The sequence below is a fragment of the Lactuca virosa genome, chromosome 9 (assembly GCF_052849685.1).
Source record: "Lactuca virosa cultivar CGN04683 chromosome 9, Lactuca_virosa_CGN04683_v6, whole genome shotgun sequence".
Lineage (NCBI taxonomy): Eukaryota > Viridiplantae > Streptophyta > Magnoliopsida > Asterales > Asteraceae > Lactuca > Lactuca virosa.
In genome coordinates this window covers 62,558,124-62,572,585 of record NC_136434.1, presented here as the reverse complement: position 1 = coordinate 62,572,585, position 14,462 = coordinate 62,558,124, and the positions used below count along the sequence as shown (strand labels likewise).

The following is a 14,462-nucleotide window of genomic DNA, read 5'->3' as shown; positions in this document are numbered from 1 at the left end:
CTAGTTTATAATCTATGTCCGGTTTATAAAAGTAAAATATCAAATAATATGGTTTAGGAAGGCAATTCGCATATACAAGTAAACTATCATATTGCGCTTCATTCTTATACCCTTAACATATGCGTTAGGACCGGATCTATCTTTAATCCGTAAAAACGCTTTTATTGTTTCAATTCATAAAATTGCATAGTATATAATTGGGAAAATTAAGTTGATAATCGGTTGTCATCCTCATAAAGTTCATTTATGCCAATGAAGGAACAATGTTATTGACATGTTGAATCTGTGTGTATGAACATAGAATAAATTAATCGGATGGTGTTTATATTTAAAACTTATAAATATGACATAAAGATTAGCAAATCGTCATGAAAACGGAGTATGAAATAATAAAAAACTTGGATACGGATGGATCGTGTTAAGCTTTCTTTAAGATATTATGGACTGCGAGTTAAGGTATATTCATATTAGAGAAAAGCAAGGCCCCGAAATGAAGGAATTTGATGTGTATATATAGCCGTATTTACTCCAAAATGAATAAATATCACAAATGCTATGAGACATTTTATGTAGTTCCGGACAGTTGCGATTGTTCAACATAAGCATCAATATCAGTCGTTCTTGATAAAATCACCGGATCCCATTTTTGAGCGACCAACTCAAACAACCCTAATATACCCATAAATCACAAATTTTTTAAACTAACATTTGAATCTTCAACCTACTGACTGACGGGCACCATTCCATATTGTACTTGTAATACCATTTCATTGACTAATTCATGAATCGAACACTTGAAATATAAATTACATACGAAAAGCATAAACACATCAACAAGATAAATAAACAAAAATGATACACATTACGAAAGTATTGAATATTTTTTTTGAGAAGTAAATTATAACAAAAAGTAATACATGTTTGCAACAAATAAATAAGAAAATTAGGTACGCATAAACATTTTCACAAGCAAGGTGTATAAAAATGTTAAAACAACTTAGTTAGTTAATTGGCAATATGCTTGATATCTTTCTTAGACGTAGTATGGTGGAGACTTGTAGATGTAAGGAGGAGGTGGTGAAGGTGAAGGTGAAGGTGGCGGTGGGGATTTGTAAATGTATGGAGGAGGAGGCGATGGTGATGGTGAGGGAGGAGATTTGTATACATAAGGTGGGGGAGGCGAGGGTGAAGATGGTGGTGGCGACTTGTAGATGTAAGGAGAAGGCGGTGATAGCGACGCTGGCGGAGGTGAGTTATAAACATAAGGCGGAGGAGGTGAGGGAGAAGGTGGCGGTGGGGATTTGTAAATGTATGGAGGAGGAGGGGGTGGTGATGGGGGAGGAGGAGATTTGTATAGGTAAGGTGGGGGAGGTGAGGGTGAAGGTGGTGGTGGGGATTTATAGATGTACGGAGGAGGAGGATATGGTGATGGTGGAGGAGGAGATTTGTATACATAAGGTGGGGGAGGTGAGTGTGAAGGTGGTGGTGGAGACTTGTAGATGTAAGGAGGAGGTGGTGAAGGTGATGGTGGTGGAGGTGACTTGTAAAGATATGGTGGGGGAGGTGAGGGTGAAGGTGGTGGTGGCGACTTGTAAATGTAAGGTGGAGGCGGTGATGGTGATGGTGGGGGAGGTGACTTGTAAACATAAGGAGGAGGTGGTGAAGGTGAAAGTGGCGGTGAGGATTTGTAAATATATGGAGGAGGAGGCGATGGTGATGGTGGGGGAGGAGATTTGTATACATAAGGTGGTGGAGGGGAGGGTGAAGGTGGTGGTGGCGACTTGTATATGTAAGGGGGAGGAGGCGATGGTGATGGCGGAGGAGGAGATTTATATACATAAGGTGGGGGAGGTGAGGGTGAAAGTGGTGGTGGCGACTTATAAATGTATGGTGGAGGCAGTGATGGTGACGGTGGGGGAGGTGACTTGTAAACATAAGGAGGATGTGGTGAAGGTGAAGGTGGCGGTGGTGATTTATAAATGTACGGTGGAGGAGGCGATGGTGATGGTGGGGGAGGAGATTTGTATACATAAGGTGGGGGAGGTGAGGGTGAAGGTGGTGGTGGCGACTTGTAGATGTAAGGAGGCGGCGGTGATGGAGATGGTGGTGGAGGTGACTTGTAAACATAAGGAGGAGGTGGTGAAAGTGAAGGTGGTGGTGGGGATTTATAGATGTACGGAGGAGGAGGAGGCGATGGTGATGGTGGTGGAGGAGATTTGTAGATATAGGGGGTACGAGGAGATGGTGGTGGTGGTGGTGGTGGTGATTTATAAATATATGGAGGTGGTGGTGACCTAGAGGGTGGTGGCGGAGACTTGTAGTAGTATGGATGGGAAGGGGGCGATTTTGTTGGTGGTGGTGGTGACTTGTAGTAGTAGGAAGGTGGTGGTGATTTAGTTGGTGGTGGAGGGGATTTGTAATAATACGGTGGCGGTGGTGATTTTACCGGTGGTGGAGGTGACTTGTAATAATACGGTGGAGGTGATTTGACTGGCGGCGGTGGTGACTTGTAATCATAGCTCGGCGGTGGTGGTGATGCATAAACATAATGATCATCATGATCTGCCAGGACTTGAGTTGCCAACACACATATTGCAAAAGCAAAGAGTAATCGAGGCCAAGCCATGGCCATCTCTATCATTCGTATACAATTGAGTAGAGAACCGGTTAGAAGTATCTCGAGTAAAAGATTTGGATATGTTGTACATTGCATAGACCCCTTTTTATAGTACCAATTCCATCAAATAGCATGGTATTTAATTATGAGAAGGAAGTTGGATATGTACTTGGGAGTCACTAACATATTGCTCATTTATTCCCAAGAATCGGTCAATACTATTTGACATTTCCAAAACTGCTATACATCTTAAATTAGTTTTATAAATAACAAACAAAAAAATATCTATTTTAATAGTGTTTATCTATTTGTCAATGTTAGAAAACACCGACTTGACCAAGTCATCGTTACTAATTTAAAAAAGAGCGTCATAAACATCATAAAATATCTGTTCAAAAAAACCTACGTAATGAATTTAAATCACTTCAACATCTCCAATAAACTCTCACTCGTTGTGCAACCGATGAAAAAAAAAAAAACAATATCTAACTAAGATAGAAATATGGACGGAATCATTCGATAAGTTAAACATGATTTTCTTTTTTCTTTTCTGAACGTCTGTTTCCTTATAATGACTCTAGGAAAACGAATACGAACTTTTTATTGTTTGTTAATTCATTTTTCATATAGACGATGTTCTTGTTTATTACATGAACTATATGGTATGTGTAGTTTGAACCTTACGTTGTACAGGTTAATATTATAAAAAAGTCTTTACCTATTATCTGGAAGTTTTCAAAACTGCAGGCCTTTTTTTACTTTTTAATTAAGTAATTATTTGAATTTTTATCTTATTATTTCTATGGACGAACAAGGCAACAAGCCGCACCCAGTACTCATTCCTTTCAGCCGACTATGGCATCTACAGCTGTGTCAAAATGGATTCAGTCTACCTTAGTAATGAAACAACATTTTTGCATATATCATCAAACGTTCATGTATGTTTATGACATAGTGAGTCAACAAGGTTTTATGGCCGCGCGTTGCAGCAGAATTTTAAGCAATGACTTTTTTTAATATAATATATTATTTTAAAGTTTAAGTTTGACCTTGTTTAATAAAATTTATTTTAAATTTTTGATGAAAATTGTATGAATTATGTATTTTGGTATGTTAAATTTGTTAAATGGTTAAGCAAAATAAATATATTTACATAAACAAATTTACATAGTTGTAGACATATAGATGGGACATTGATATTCAAAATATTTTTAACCAATAGAAAAAATAGCAGTTTTTCAAAAGGTTCCAACAAAATACAATAGTGACAACCCATAATGTAACAAAATTTGGTAGTGACAACTGTCCCAAACTTTTCTATATAGTACGGCAGCTCTCCAAATGAATTGTATCTCCAAAGGTATTGTACAAAATATGGCAAGAGCCTCAAAAGTTAATCATATTTCCTGTGACATTGTTCAAAAAACATAAATAAATATTGAATATAGTATATACTAAATAACTGATAGAGACAATTCATGATATTACAACTATACCTTAGTGAAATGCATGACATGGAGTACAACTACTTGTCTTTTCCTCATGAACCAACATGGGTTTTGTTGTTCAAGTTTGGTGCATCAACACATTTTTTTTCTTCCTAATCAACTTACCATCTGTTTGGTCAGGAGAATCTGCAAAAACCATAAATATTATTTTCCAAATAATAAAAATCTATATATATATATATATATATATATATATATATATATATATAACTATTTGTTTTTTCCTCGCGAACCAACATGGGTTTTGTTGTTTAAGTTTGCTGCATAAACACATATTTTTGCTTCTTAACCGACTTACCCTATGTTTGGTCCGGAGAATATGCAAAAACCATCAATATTCTTTTCCAAATAATAAAAATATGTTTATATATATATATATATATATATATATATATATATATATATATATATATATATATATGAAATAGATTGTAGAAGAAACAATTAGAAAGATTTATGTACCGTGAGATGATGTTTGGAAAAGTTGTTTCTGGACAAATGTCAGGTGATGTTTAGTTCCAGCGGAAGCCGGTGTGATGGTTGATGTTGTGAGGTGCTCTTGAAAGGGTTTTGCTAGAGTAGCAGGTGTAGTAGATGGAGGATCAATTGAGTGGGTGTTTTTTTTCTATGATGTTGAGGCAGTTTGTTGGTTGATAATGTCTGTTTGTGTGTGGCTCTCTTTATCCGGAAAAACTATATCTTCAAAAATAGCATCTGCTACAAAGTCTTTACCGCCCGGCCTACAGAATCTTGCGAATCGGAATTGAATTATTTTTGGCTGCCCTATGACAAAGTTGAGTGGTGCAGGCAATGTGTATGGATCAGTGTATCCATGATGATCAATGAGTGTGTTGCAATCTGTTTGAAACAAAATTTTGGCTACGACATTAAAAAAAGTCTATCTTTACTTGAGCGGTATCATCTGCAATGCGTGTTGTGATGCAAAACTTATTGATACGGTTATTAGACATATGTATGTTAAAATGATTATACTCTAAGTAGTTGACATAAAAAAAGACAATACTTATAGATTGTTTGGTTTAGTGACCTGATCGTTATCTTCACATGCAAGTATGTTTCCTCATTTTTGAAGTTTTTTACGACATTCATGACATGCTTTATAAAACCAACCCTTACTTGCATCTATGCTAACCAGAGATGCTTTGCAAGTGAACTGAGCTCCTTATAATATTATCTATATTAAATTTCAAACTAAAAAATTTGTATATGTATTTTAAGATAAGAGAAGGTTTGATGGCTTACTGCATAACGGTTTGGGTTTTGAGATAACAAGTCTACCAATGCAAACCGTTTCTTTTCTTTTCGACTTGTACACATTTACTTTTTTGGTAATGTATCTTGCGTACAGGTTTTTGATTATGTCGTTCGACAAACCTAAAAAACAAATGAATTGTAAGATATGTCACAAAGTTATATAAATATGAATAAAGAACTTACTTAGCAGCCATTGAAGCAGCCTTAGGAATTGTGGGGGTTGATGTAAACGGGAATTGTAGGGGTTGATGTAAATATGTGAGGCTGGAGTTGCTGTCAGTTGCAAGTTTCCTATTAAAGGAACCAACATAACAATGTTGTTAATTACAAAATAAATGAAAAATAAGGCAGGGGTTATTTCAATTTTGTTGATATTATGATATCAATATAAAAAGTAGATGATATTCATTCTTGTTTAGTCCTTATTTTTTTATCTATTGTTCTCATTTGTTGATTATACTTATTACTAAGTAATTGAAAACTCAAAGTTAGAATTCTGTAATTATGCAAAAATCATAAGGCTGGGATAGTTTCTATTAATGTTGCTAAATGCATGAAATAAGAATGTATTTCTACCTAATTTTCTTATATAGCATAATACTTTAAACTTTATTTCTTTATTTCTTTTTAATTAAGTGTTTCTCATTTTTAATAATTGTACTTTGAATGAAAAATGCTTCAATACAATAAAATGAGAAAACTATACCTAGATACTATATGACTTTCATTCAAGTAATCGAAATAATAACCGGAGAAGGTAATGCTTCGATAACTTATTTATCAAATGAGTTAGCTGCCTCATCCCATAAAGTTGTCTCGATCATTGTTCCATTAAACATACATATTTTAGATATTAAATATGATATGTCTTGCTCTTTTTTAGATATATGAGATAGAAAAATACCTTAAATTTTCTAGTTTGAGTTTCATAAATGTGTTTCCTTGAGTTGTGACCACTTCATACACATTTTCCACTATAACCTTAACACAAATATAACAATTTTGTGAATTTAATACAAATAGAATATATATATATATATATATATATATATATATATATATATATATATATATAGAGAGAGAGAGAGAGAGAGAGAGCTATGATCATTTGTTACCTACAAATATGTATATTCTGCATGAAATGTGTATTTTTTTTAAATATCTAAAATTAAAATTACATTCTTCCAAGAATGGATCTTGTCAAAAATATTCTTCCAAGAATGCATCCTATCAAAAATATGTAATTTTGTTCTTTTAATTTTTCTTCCTAGAATAAAACTAAAGTTAATATGCCATTCTTGAACTAACCTGGAGGAATAGACGTGCAAATAGGAAATTTTAGTAAGAATTGCAATAGTAACACAGTAACACAATAATTGTAGGTAACATATGATCATACCTCTCTCTCTCTCTCTCTCTCTATATATATATATATATATATATATATATATATACACATACATACATACATACATATATATATATATATATATATATATATATATATATATATATATATAGAGAGAGAGAGAGAGAGAGAGAGAGAGGTAGGAAGATAGGAATTTTTTTATACATATATTTTTAGCAAATAAACAAAATGAATAATTAGATGATTCAAAAATCCCAAAACAACACTTTCATGATTCATTTTTAAGTAAATCAATAAAAAATTCACTTTTATAACAATTCTAGTGAATATCAACAAAATAATCGTAAAAATGAATCGAGATATTTTTTGGGATATTTTTTGAATCATGTTATATTTGATTCATCTAGTGATTCATTTGTTTTGTTTGCCAAAAAATTATGCCGAATAAAGACTTCTTATCGGATGTATATATATGTATTATATATATATATATATATATATATATATATATATATATATATATATAAGGATTACATACCTATGAGTGTCTTATGGTTATCAAGCCTTGCACCTAATTGACCATAAGCAAGAAAATTAAAGTAGTACACAGGAAATATGTCATCATATATTTCTTCAAATTTTGCTTCCCTGCCTAGCTTGTTTTTGTTTTGTGTGGGACAGTAACAAAGAAAGTATTTTCATTGTCATGCACGTAGTTGCCTACAGAGTAACAATCGTCCATCCTGATTATCAAATCAAAGTAGCCTTTATCTCCCAGGCAACCACATGCTTCTATTGCATTTCCCTGCCAAAAATGAAAGGTTTTATATTTATATGTGTAAGTTGTTGGATTAGATGTCTAAGCCCATAACTATTATTGATATGTATTTGACCCGAGAGTAGCATGGTCCATTTGGGTTGCATGGCATCGGAACAATTGGATAGACAAAATGAGAAAAATGATACTTATGATTTATATTAATATATTATAAGTTCTAATATATTAATATGAAATCATATTATTTAACTAGTATTGATCAAGAATTAATTTAGAATTAATTTAGTGATCAAAAGGAACTAATTAAATATGGACTCTTATATAGGATGGGCCAAGTTCATTTAGGTTGGGCTAAGCTTTCATGGCTAGTCCATGGAGTTTTAACCCATGGATCTTATGGAAATGAAAGGTCATGGGTATTAGGGTTTACAAGAATGTAACCCTAATCCTACACACTATATAAAGAGGTCTCTAGTTCATGAAATTGGCACTAGTGCATAAGGAAAAGAGGGCTAGCCAATTTTGGTGCAAGTACTCTTCTTCTCAAGTTATTCCAAGGAGTTTTGGTGTTGTGTGAACCATTTGAGGTGCAAAACTTGGGGCACTAAGCTCTTAAAGGTTCAAGACTTCAAGCTCCATCAAAAGGTATGTCATCCAACTAGACTTTTGTAGTATAGTTGCTCCATTGTATGTTAGTTAGGATGAGAACCTTGGAAAAATCATAATTGCATGTATAATAGAGAAAACATAGATCCAAGGTTTCTAGGGTTGCATGTACATCATAGGAGTGTTAGAATGCTCAAAACCCATCAGTGGTATCAGAGCCTAGGCTTGGTTTTCAGTTATACTTGATGCAATGCTGTAAAAATCGAATTTCTGGGCTTCTGGGCTGTGGACTCGCCGAGTCCACTGGGGGACTCGCCGAGTCCAAGACTAAAATCATCCTAATCGTCGAGTAGGTTCATACACTCGGCGAGTAGGAGGCCCTGAGTGCAGATTTTCGACTTTTAAGGCTGGAATTGGACTAGAATCATTATCCTAAGCTTTTTTTTGAACTTATAAACCTATTTTTGATGTGTTAATGATCATTCTAATCAAATTCAAAAGATAATTGTCAATAGATTCTTGTTTTGTATTAGTTTAATGGTTAGACTAATTACATGAATGTAACATCCGGATTTTCAGGGATATTATCGTGTAGTTTGATCTTATGATTAAAGAAGAGACTCGACGAGTTGAGTGTCCAACTCGCCGAGTCGAACCAGATTTTTCCCGTGGACTTAATGAATGGACTCGACGAGTCAGAGGAGGGACTCGCCGAGTAGGCGCTGATTAGAGAAACCCTAATTTCTGGGGTTTGGGACCTATTTAAAGGCACTTATAGCCTCATTTGCGGCCACCCTTTCCCTAGAAGCAAACCCTAAAGGTCATTTGAGCTAGAAAGTAAGAGAGAAGCTATCTTGGGATTTTTAGTGCATCATTTGAGAAGGAGAGAAGGAGATCAAGCAAGGATCAAGAGGGGGAAAGTTGGATCCAGTGATAGATCGTCCAGAGCTTCTGAGGAAGGTAAAAGTTTGCACCTTTCTCATTATTTTGGTTAGATCTCATATGTTTGGAGTTCTAGGGCTTTTACCACCTTTGGTTTGGGACTTTGATTAAAATGGATTAGCTAGAAGCCTAGTCCTCAGATCTGGACCTTGTGAGGTCCCTAGAGTCCAAAGGTCCCAACTTTATTCATCCAAATGAGGGTTGTTGTGCTTAACACCTTAAGAAGGGCTTGTTTTGGCATTTTGAAGCATTTATGCCATGCATGAACGTAAAGGTCGAGACTTTATGTGTCTCTGGTGTCTTAAAGGGCTAGATCTAGGGTTTGGAATGAGAGATCTGACTTTGGACGTCTGAATGAGGAATCAGACCGAGGGGACTCGTCGAGTCCATGAGTTGACTCGACGAGTCAGTGAGGGTTTGTCCCGAAGAGCTTGAGCATGCGATAGCTCGACGAGTTAGGGGTCAACTCGACGAGCTGAGTTGGACCTTCATGAGATTTCTGAGGAAAATAAGTGGACTCGACGAGTCGCAAGGGTGCACTCGGCGAGTCGGGTCAAACATGGACTGTTGACTCGAGTTTGACTTTTGTTGACTTTGGGGCTTTGATCAACATAAGTAGTAGAGACCATGGAGGGGTAAAATGGTCTTTTATCCACTTCAAAGAGTTAAAGAGAGGAAGAATAGCCTTCGGTCATTAGAGTTGTGATTAGAGTATCACTTAGAGATATTCATCCCTTGTGTTAGGTGGAGGCTAGTTCGAGATTCGGGAGCGGGGTCTTTACTTGCTGCTGGTCAGGTGAGTCTTCTCACTATACATTACCTAGAGTGGTATCTATGTGTAGACCGGAGGGTCTTGTGTGCTATGTGTATGTATGAGATTATGTGCATTGTGATATATGTATGCTATGTGTTGCATAGACCGGACCAGAGGGTCCAACGATATAGACCGGACCGAAGGGTCCAACGATATAGACCAGACCGAAGGTTCCAACGATATAGACCGGACCGATGGGTCCAACGATACAGACCGGACCAGAGGGTCCAACGAGCTACGGGACTGGAGGGTTCCGCTGAGACACATCGACCGGAGGGTCGTACTGTAGCCTCGAGTGGCGTATGTGTTGTATGTGGTATTTTGGGGAACTCACTAAGCTTCGTGCTTACCGTGTTATGTGTTATGTGTTTCAGGTATCTCAGAGGATCGCGGGAAGGCACCGACTTGATTGTACACACCAGAGAAAGGGTCATGTTTTGAGGATCCTGGCTTATTAATGGAGTTGTGTTTTGTAAATTGAATAAACGAGATTTCTATACAATATGTTACGAAGAGTATGCGATTTTAAAATGAAAATTTTGTTTGAAAAATTACGGTGTTACAAGTTGGTATCAGAGCCTTGGTTTGAGGGATTCGGATGCACCTTCGGGTGGATCTGGACTCAAACTGAGGATTTGAGAAAAATTTTCAAGGAAATAATTTTTCTAAAACGAGCAAGAGTTTCTAAAAGAATACGAGTTGGAGCAGTGTGTACAATCAGCCAGAGCCCGAACGGTGATTTCCCAAAATACCCTTACGTTTGTATTATGAGATATGTATGAGATATGCTATGAGATATTATGCATGCTAGAGATAGGCTAGGTATTTCATATTTTAGGACTAGAGTGGCCTGATTTGTGATGCCTTAGCCTAGGAGCTGATGTTATATGTGATGTGCCTTCGAGTATGAGTATCCAGCAGGAATCCTTTTAGAGAAGGGATCTGAGTAGAGGAGTAATCTAGGTGAGATACCTAGATCAGCATTTGAGGAGTCTACTGAGAGAGTAGTCAGATGCCCGCGTGGGGTAAAGTTGCTTGAGTTCGGTGGTATCCTTTAAGTATGAGGAGAGCAAGTGGGTAATAACCTAGAGTGGTTTTACATGTTGGTAGAGATTATTCGATGCCCGAATGCTGCTTGCTTCGTGCTTTGTGGAACTCTTGATGATGAGAGTCAGCTACTAAGTGAATATGACGATATTCAGGAGGTAGATGGCTGGCATCATAAGGAGTTCTTCAGCAGCTGATGGCGGAGAAGTGTGAGAACCTAGAAAGAGCCTAGGAAAGAGTGACCCTAGTCAGATGAGTACGCTGACAGAGTTGGATATTTCGCAAGAGGAGCGAACACGCATGACGGGGTTGGTGATTGAGAAGGTCGAGCAGCTACTTAGGAGCTCGGGGATGGTCTGTGTGGAAAGTATGGGTAGATGTGACATGTAGTATGGGCCCGTACTACTGAAAGCAGAGGACCCATACTCGATACAGGGAACATTCCGGAGATTTTAAGTAGCAGATCGAGAGGTGATTTCATGGTTCGAGTGCCATGATTTGTAGCAAATCGAGAGGTGGCCACATGGTTCGAGTACCATGACCCGTGGCGGTTAGTGTTACTGGTTCTACCAGTTATTCCGTTGAAATTGGTTAGACTGAGATCAGATGTGAAAGAGTATGGGGCCAGAGGGCCATGATGAACGAGTTTTAGTGGAGCATCCCTTGAGAGGGAAATCGAGTTAGCTCCGAGGGATTTTTGGTAAGATGGTAGATGAAGTCGCAAGGCTCAAGGATGAGTAGAGATGGCAGTTATGGAGGATTGCGACATGAGTTGAGAAATCAGCCGATAGTGGAGATGTCACCTTCTGTGACATGGATGGTATTATTTCCGTTTCCTGTGGGAAACATAAGAGGTGTTGAGAATTCGGTTTCCGAGCTTGGGGGTAGAACCCTGCGGGTTAGCATTGATGGCGACCTTCCATCAGAGTATTTGGGCAGTATGTCTGCCGAGAGGTAATGTTAGAGCATGAACGGGTTGTCAGCGGGGGCTGAGATGGTTAAGGACAAGGATACACCCTATTTGAGCATAGTAGGGCATGTATTAGCTGCAGCAACAGACGACCAAGAAGAGGATATTGGGGCGATGGCTCTTATTGTCTATGATGAGTATCGAGTGTGGTAACGATGACTCCACTCTTATTACAACCCACGTGATGGAACGTTGGTTGAAGAGTCGAGGATGAGGAATATGTTAGTTCGTTATTTTCAGACTGAGAGTCAGGGTTACGACTGGACAGTTGAGATGTCCGGTAGTGGGATGGTACGGGATTCGGAATGACTAGAGGTAGTCATGATGAGAGGTTTCTGAGGATTTCATCGGAGATTCGGGGTATTTGGAATTGCTCGATCCCCATCGGGGAGATCATCGAGCATTGCGTATCACCTTCCAAGAGTAGGTGCGATATTGTTGGTAAAAACAGTATGTGGGTTAGATTGTTGGCGAACCAATTGGTGATGGTTCGAACCCTGAGTGGGGGAGAACCGGGTACTTTTTAGGAGATCCGAGATTTGTTCAAGAGCGGTTAGAGAACTGGATAGAGAGGCCTGCGGTGCGGATTCCTAAGACCAGGGTTTTTGGTGGTCAAGGAGAGGTGCAGAGTGAAATAGTGCATGTGGCACGTGTTTGAGAAAGGATGAGTGTCTCCACGGCAAGTGGCCGTTGGTCGGAGACCTTGTGGTGGTTAGGAATCCTTCAAGGTTAAAATGGTGAATTCGAGGTGGCTGGCTTGTGAGGTTAGTTCGGCGGTTGAAAATTTCTGGTTCAGAGTATGGGCTATTATATGAAGTATGGGAAGGGAAGAAGTTGATTGGGCAACCAACTTCAGGGTCATTATGAGTATTCTTGCATGAGTTTTGAGCAATAGAGGAGGAAGTTTCGGATTGTCCTCTTCGTGTTCTGAGTCGTTGGCAATTTCTCCGTGTTTTAATTTGGGAGATGGAGTATTCCGGGGTTACAAGAGACACGAGAGAAAGACCGGTTGCGAGATTCCGAGGAAGCAATGCGGTATCTGAGTATGATGCCATGAGTATGAGATCAGTGGTAGAGTCAAGACACTGCGAGGCGTTGTGATGGTATTCCGGAGTATCCGAGTTTAACGTCCTAAAATCTCGGATTATTTTGAGTTGGAGTTTGAGATGACGAGTGGTGTACCAAGTGTCTATGGTTCCGGTGGGGGCCCTTCAGCTAATTGTCACCAAACGGGATTATCTGAGAATGTGAATGGCAGCGAGAAAAAGAAGTTTTGTCACGGCAGTGGTCGTCCGAAGTAGTGATGCATAGCCGGGATGGGTGTGTGTACCTATCTACGCTCGGCCGCGGAGCATGAGTGAGTGAACGCAAGATGGCGTCGACTTGAGGATGAGATCGTGGAGTGGTAAGAGTAAGTGCGGTGAGACTGCGGGGAGCTGCAGTTTCAATGAGTCAGTATATAGAGGATGTGGTTATGCTACGGGGAGCCGTAGTACTCACTATTAAGTGAGAGGTTGTGGTGATGCTACGGAGAGCCGTAGTACTCACTATTCAGTGAGGGGTGTCGTGATGCTACGGGAAGATGTAGTACTCACTATTCGGTGAGAGGTTGTGGTGATGCTACGGGGAGCCGTAGTATTCACTATTCAGTGAGGGGTGTGGTGATGCTACGGGGAGCCGTAGTACTCACTATTCAGTGAGAGGTCGTTGTGATACTGCCGGGAGCCGTAGTACCCTCTAGTCAGCTAGAGAATGTTGTGATGAAGTGCTCTCTGATCAGAGCTTGACACAGAAGAGTTTTAGGCTTGGGTAGCCCTAATATTTGAGTGTGTGGAAGCCTGGGGTCGAACCAGGGGCGAGACTGGGGTCTCCATATTTGTCGGGAGTCGTTATATTCTGAAATTGAGTAATGGTTGTCGCAACCAAAGGGAAGTGGATAAGTGAGGAACACATGAGTTGCGGGTCATGAGTCTTGAGTTGGGTGCTTCATTGGGACGAGTGGTTCCAATTCTGGACCGGACCAGACTCTCGATATTGAGTTTGACTCTAGTGGTGCATTGAGTAGGCGAAATGAGACTCCGGATTCTGAGATGGGTTCCACTTTGAGGAATATTGTTTGTCATCAGATGTTTTGGACCAAAGTGGGTCAGTTCGTTGGTACGGGAGGTACCGCGAGGCGCTCGTATCTAGGGAGTAGTGTTCGACGAGGGTCGAGGGTGAAACAATTTTGTAGGATTGTGGAATCCGTTGGGGTAAAGAGAACTTCGTGACTTGGGTGTCACTGGGCCGAGATAGTTGTTATGAGAAGGAAGTCAGTAAGACATTTCGGGATATGTTATGGGTGACCTTTGGAGGTTCAACTGTGGAGTCAGAAGTTGACCTAGTGCTCAGTATTAAAAAGGGGTATGAGGAACGAAGTTGGGACTTGTGATTGTGATGTCTGAGGACACTTCTGAGCGAGCTTGGTTATTCTCTTGTGTCTGAAGGGCAGAGTGTTGAGGATTCTTTGTTCGGATGGGTTCTGATAGCAGTTTAG

At 39.0% G+C, this 14,462-nt stretch overlaps 1 protein-coding gene across 1 annotated transcript; it reads right to left on the bottom strand.

The window, feature by feature from the left end:
* Positions 1 to 871: 871 nt before the first annotated feature.
* LOC145141419 (uncharacterized) lies at positions 872 to 2,683 on the bottom strand. Its single transcript, XM_079074715.1, has one exon. It carries the CDS (start codon positions 2,639 to 2,641, stop codon positions 1,034 to 1,036), a length of 1,608 nt encoding a protein of 535 aa, XP_078930841.1. The 5' UTR covers positions 2,642 to 2,683; the 3' UTR covers positions 872 to 1,033.
* Positions 2,684 to 14,462: the final 11,779 nt, after the last annotated feature.

What these genes read in the sequence shown, in the direction of transcription:
- LOC145141419 (XM_079074715.1), bottom strand. Translation starts at nt 2,641, where the DNA reads ATGATAGAGATGGCCATGGCTTGGCCTCGATTACTCTTTGCTTTTGCA.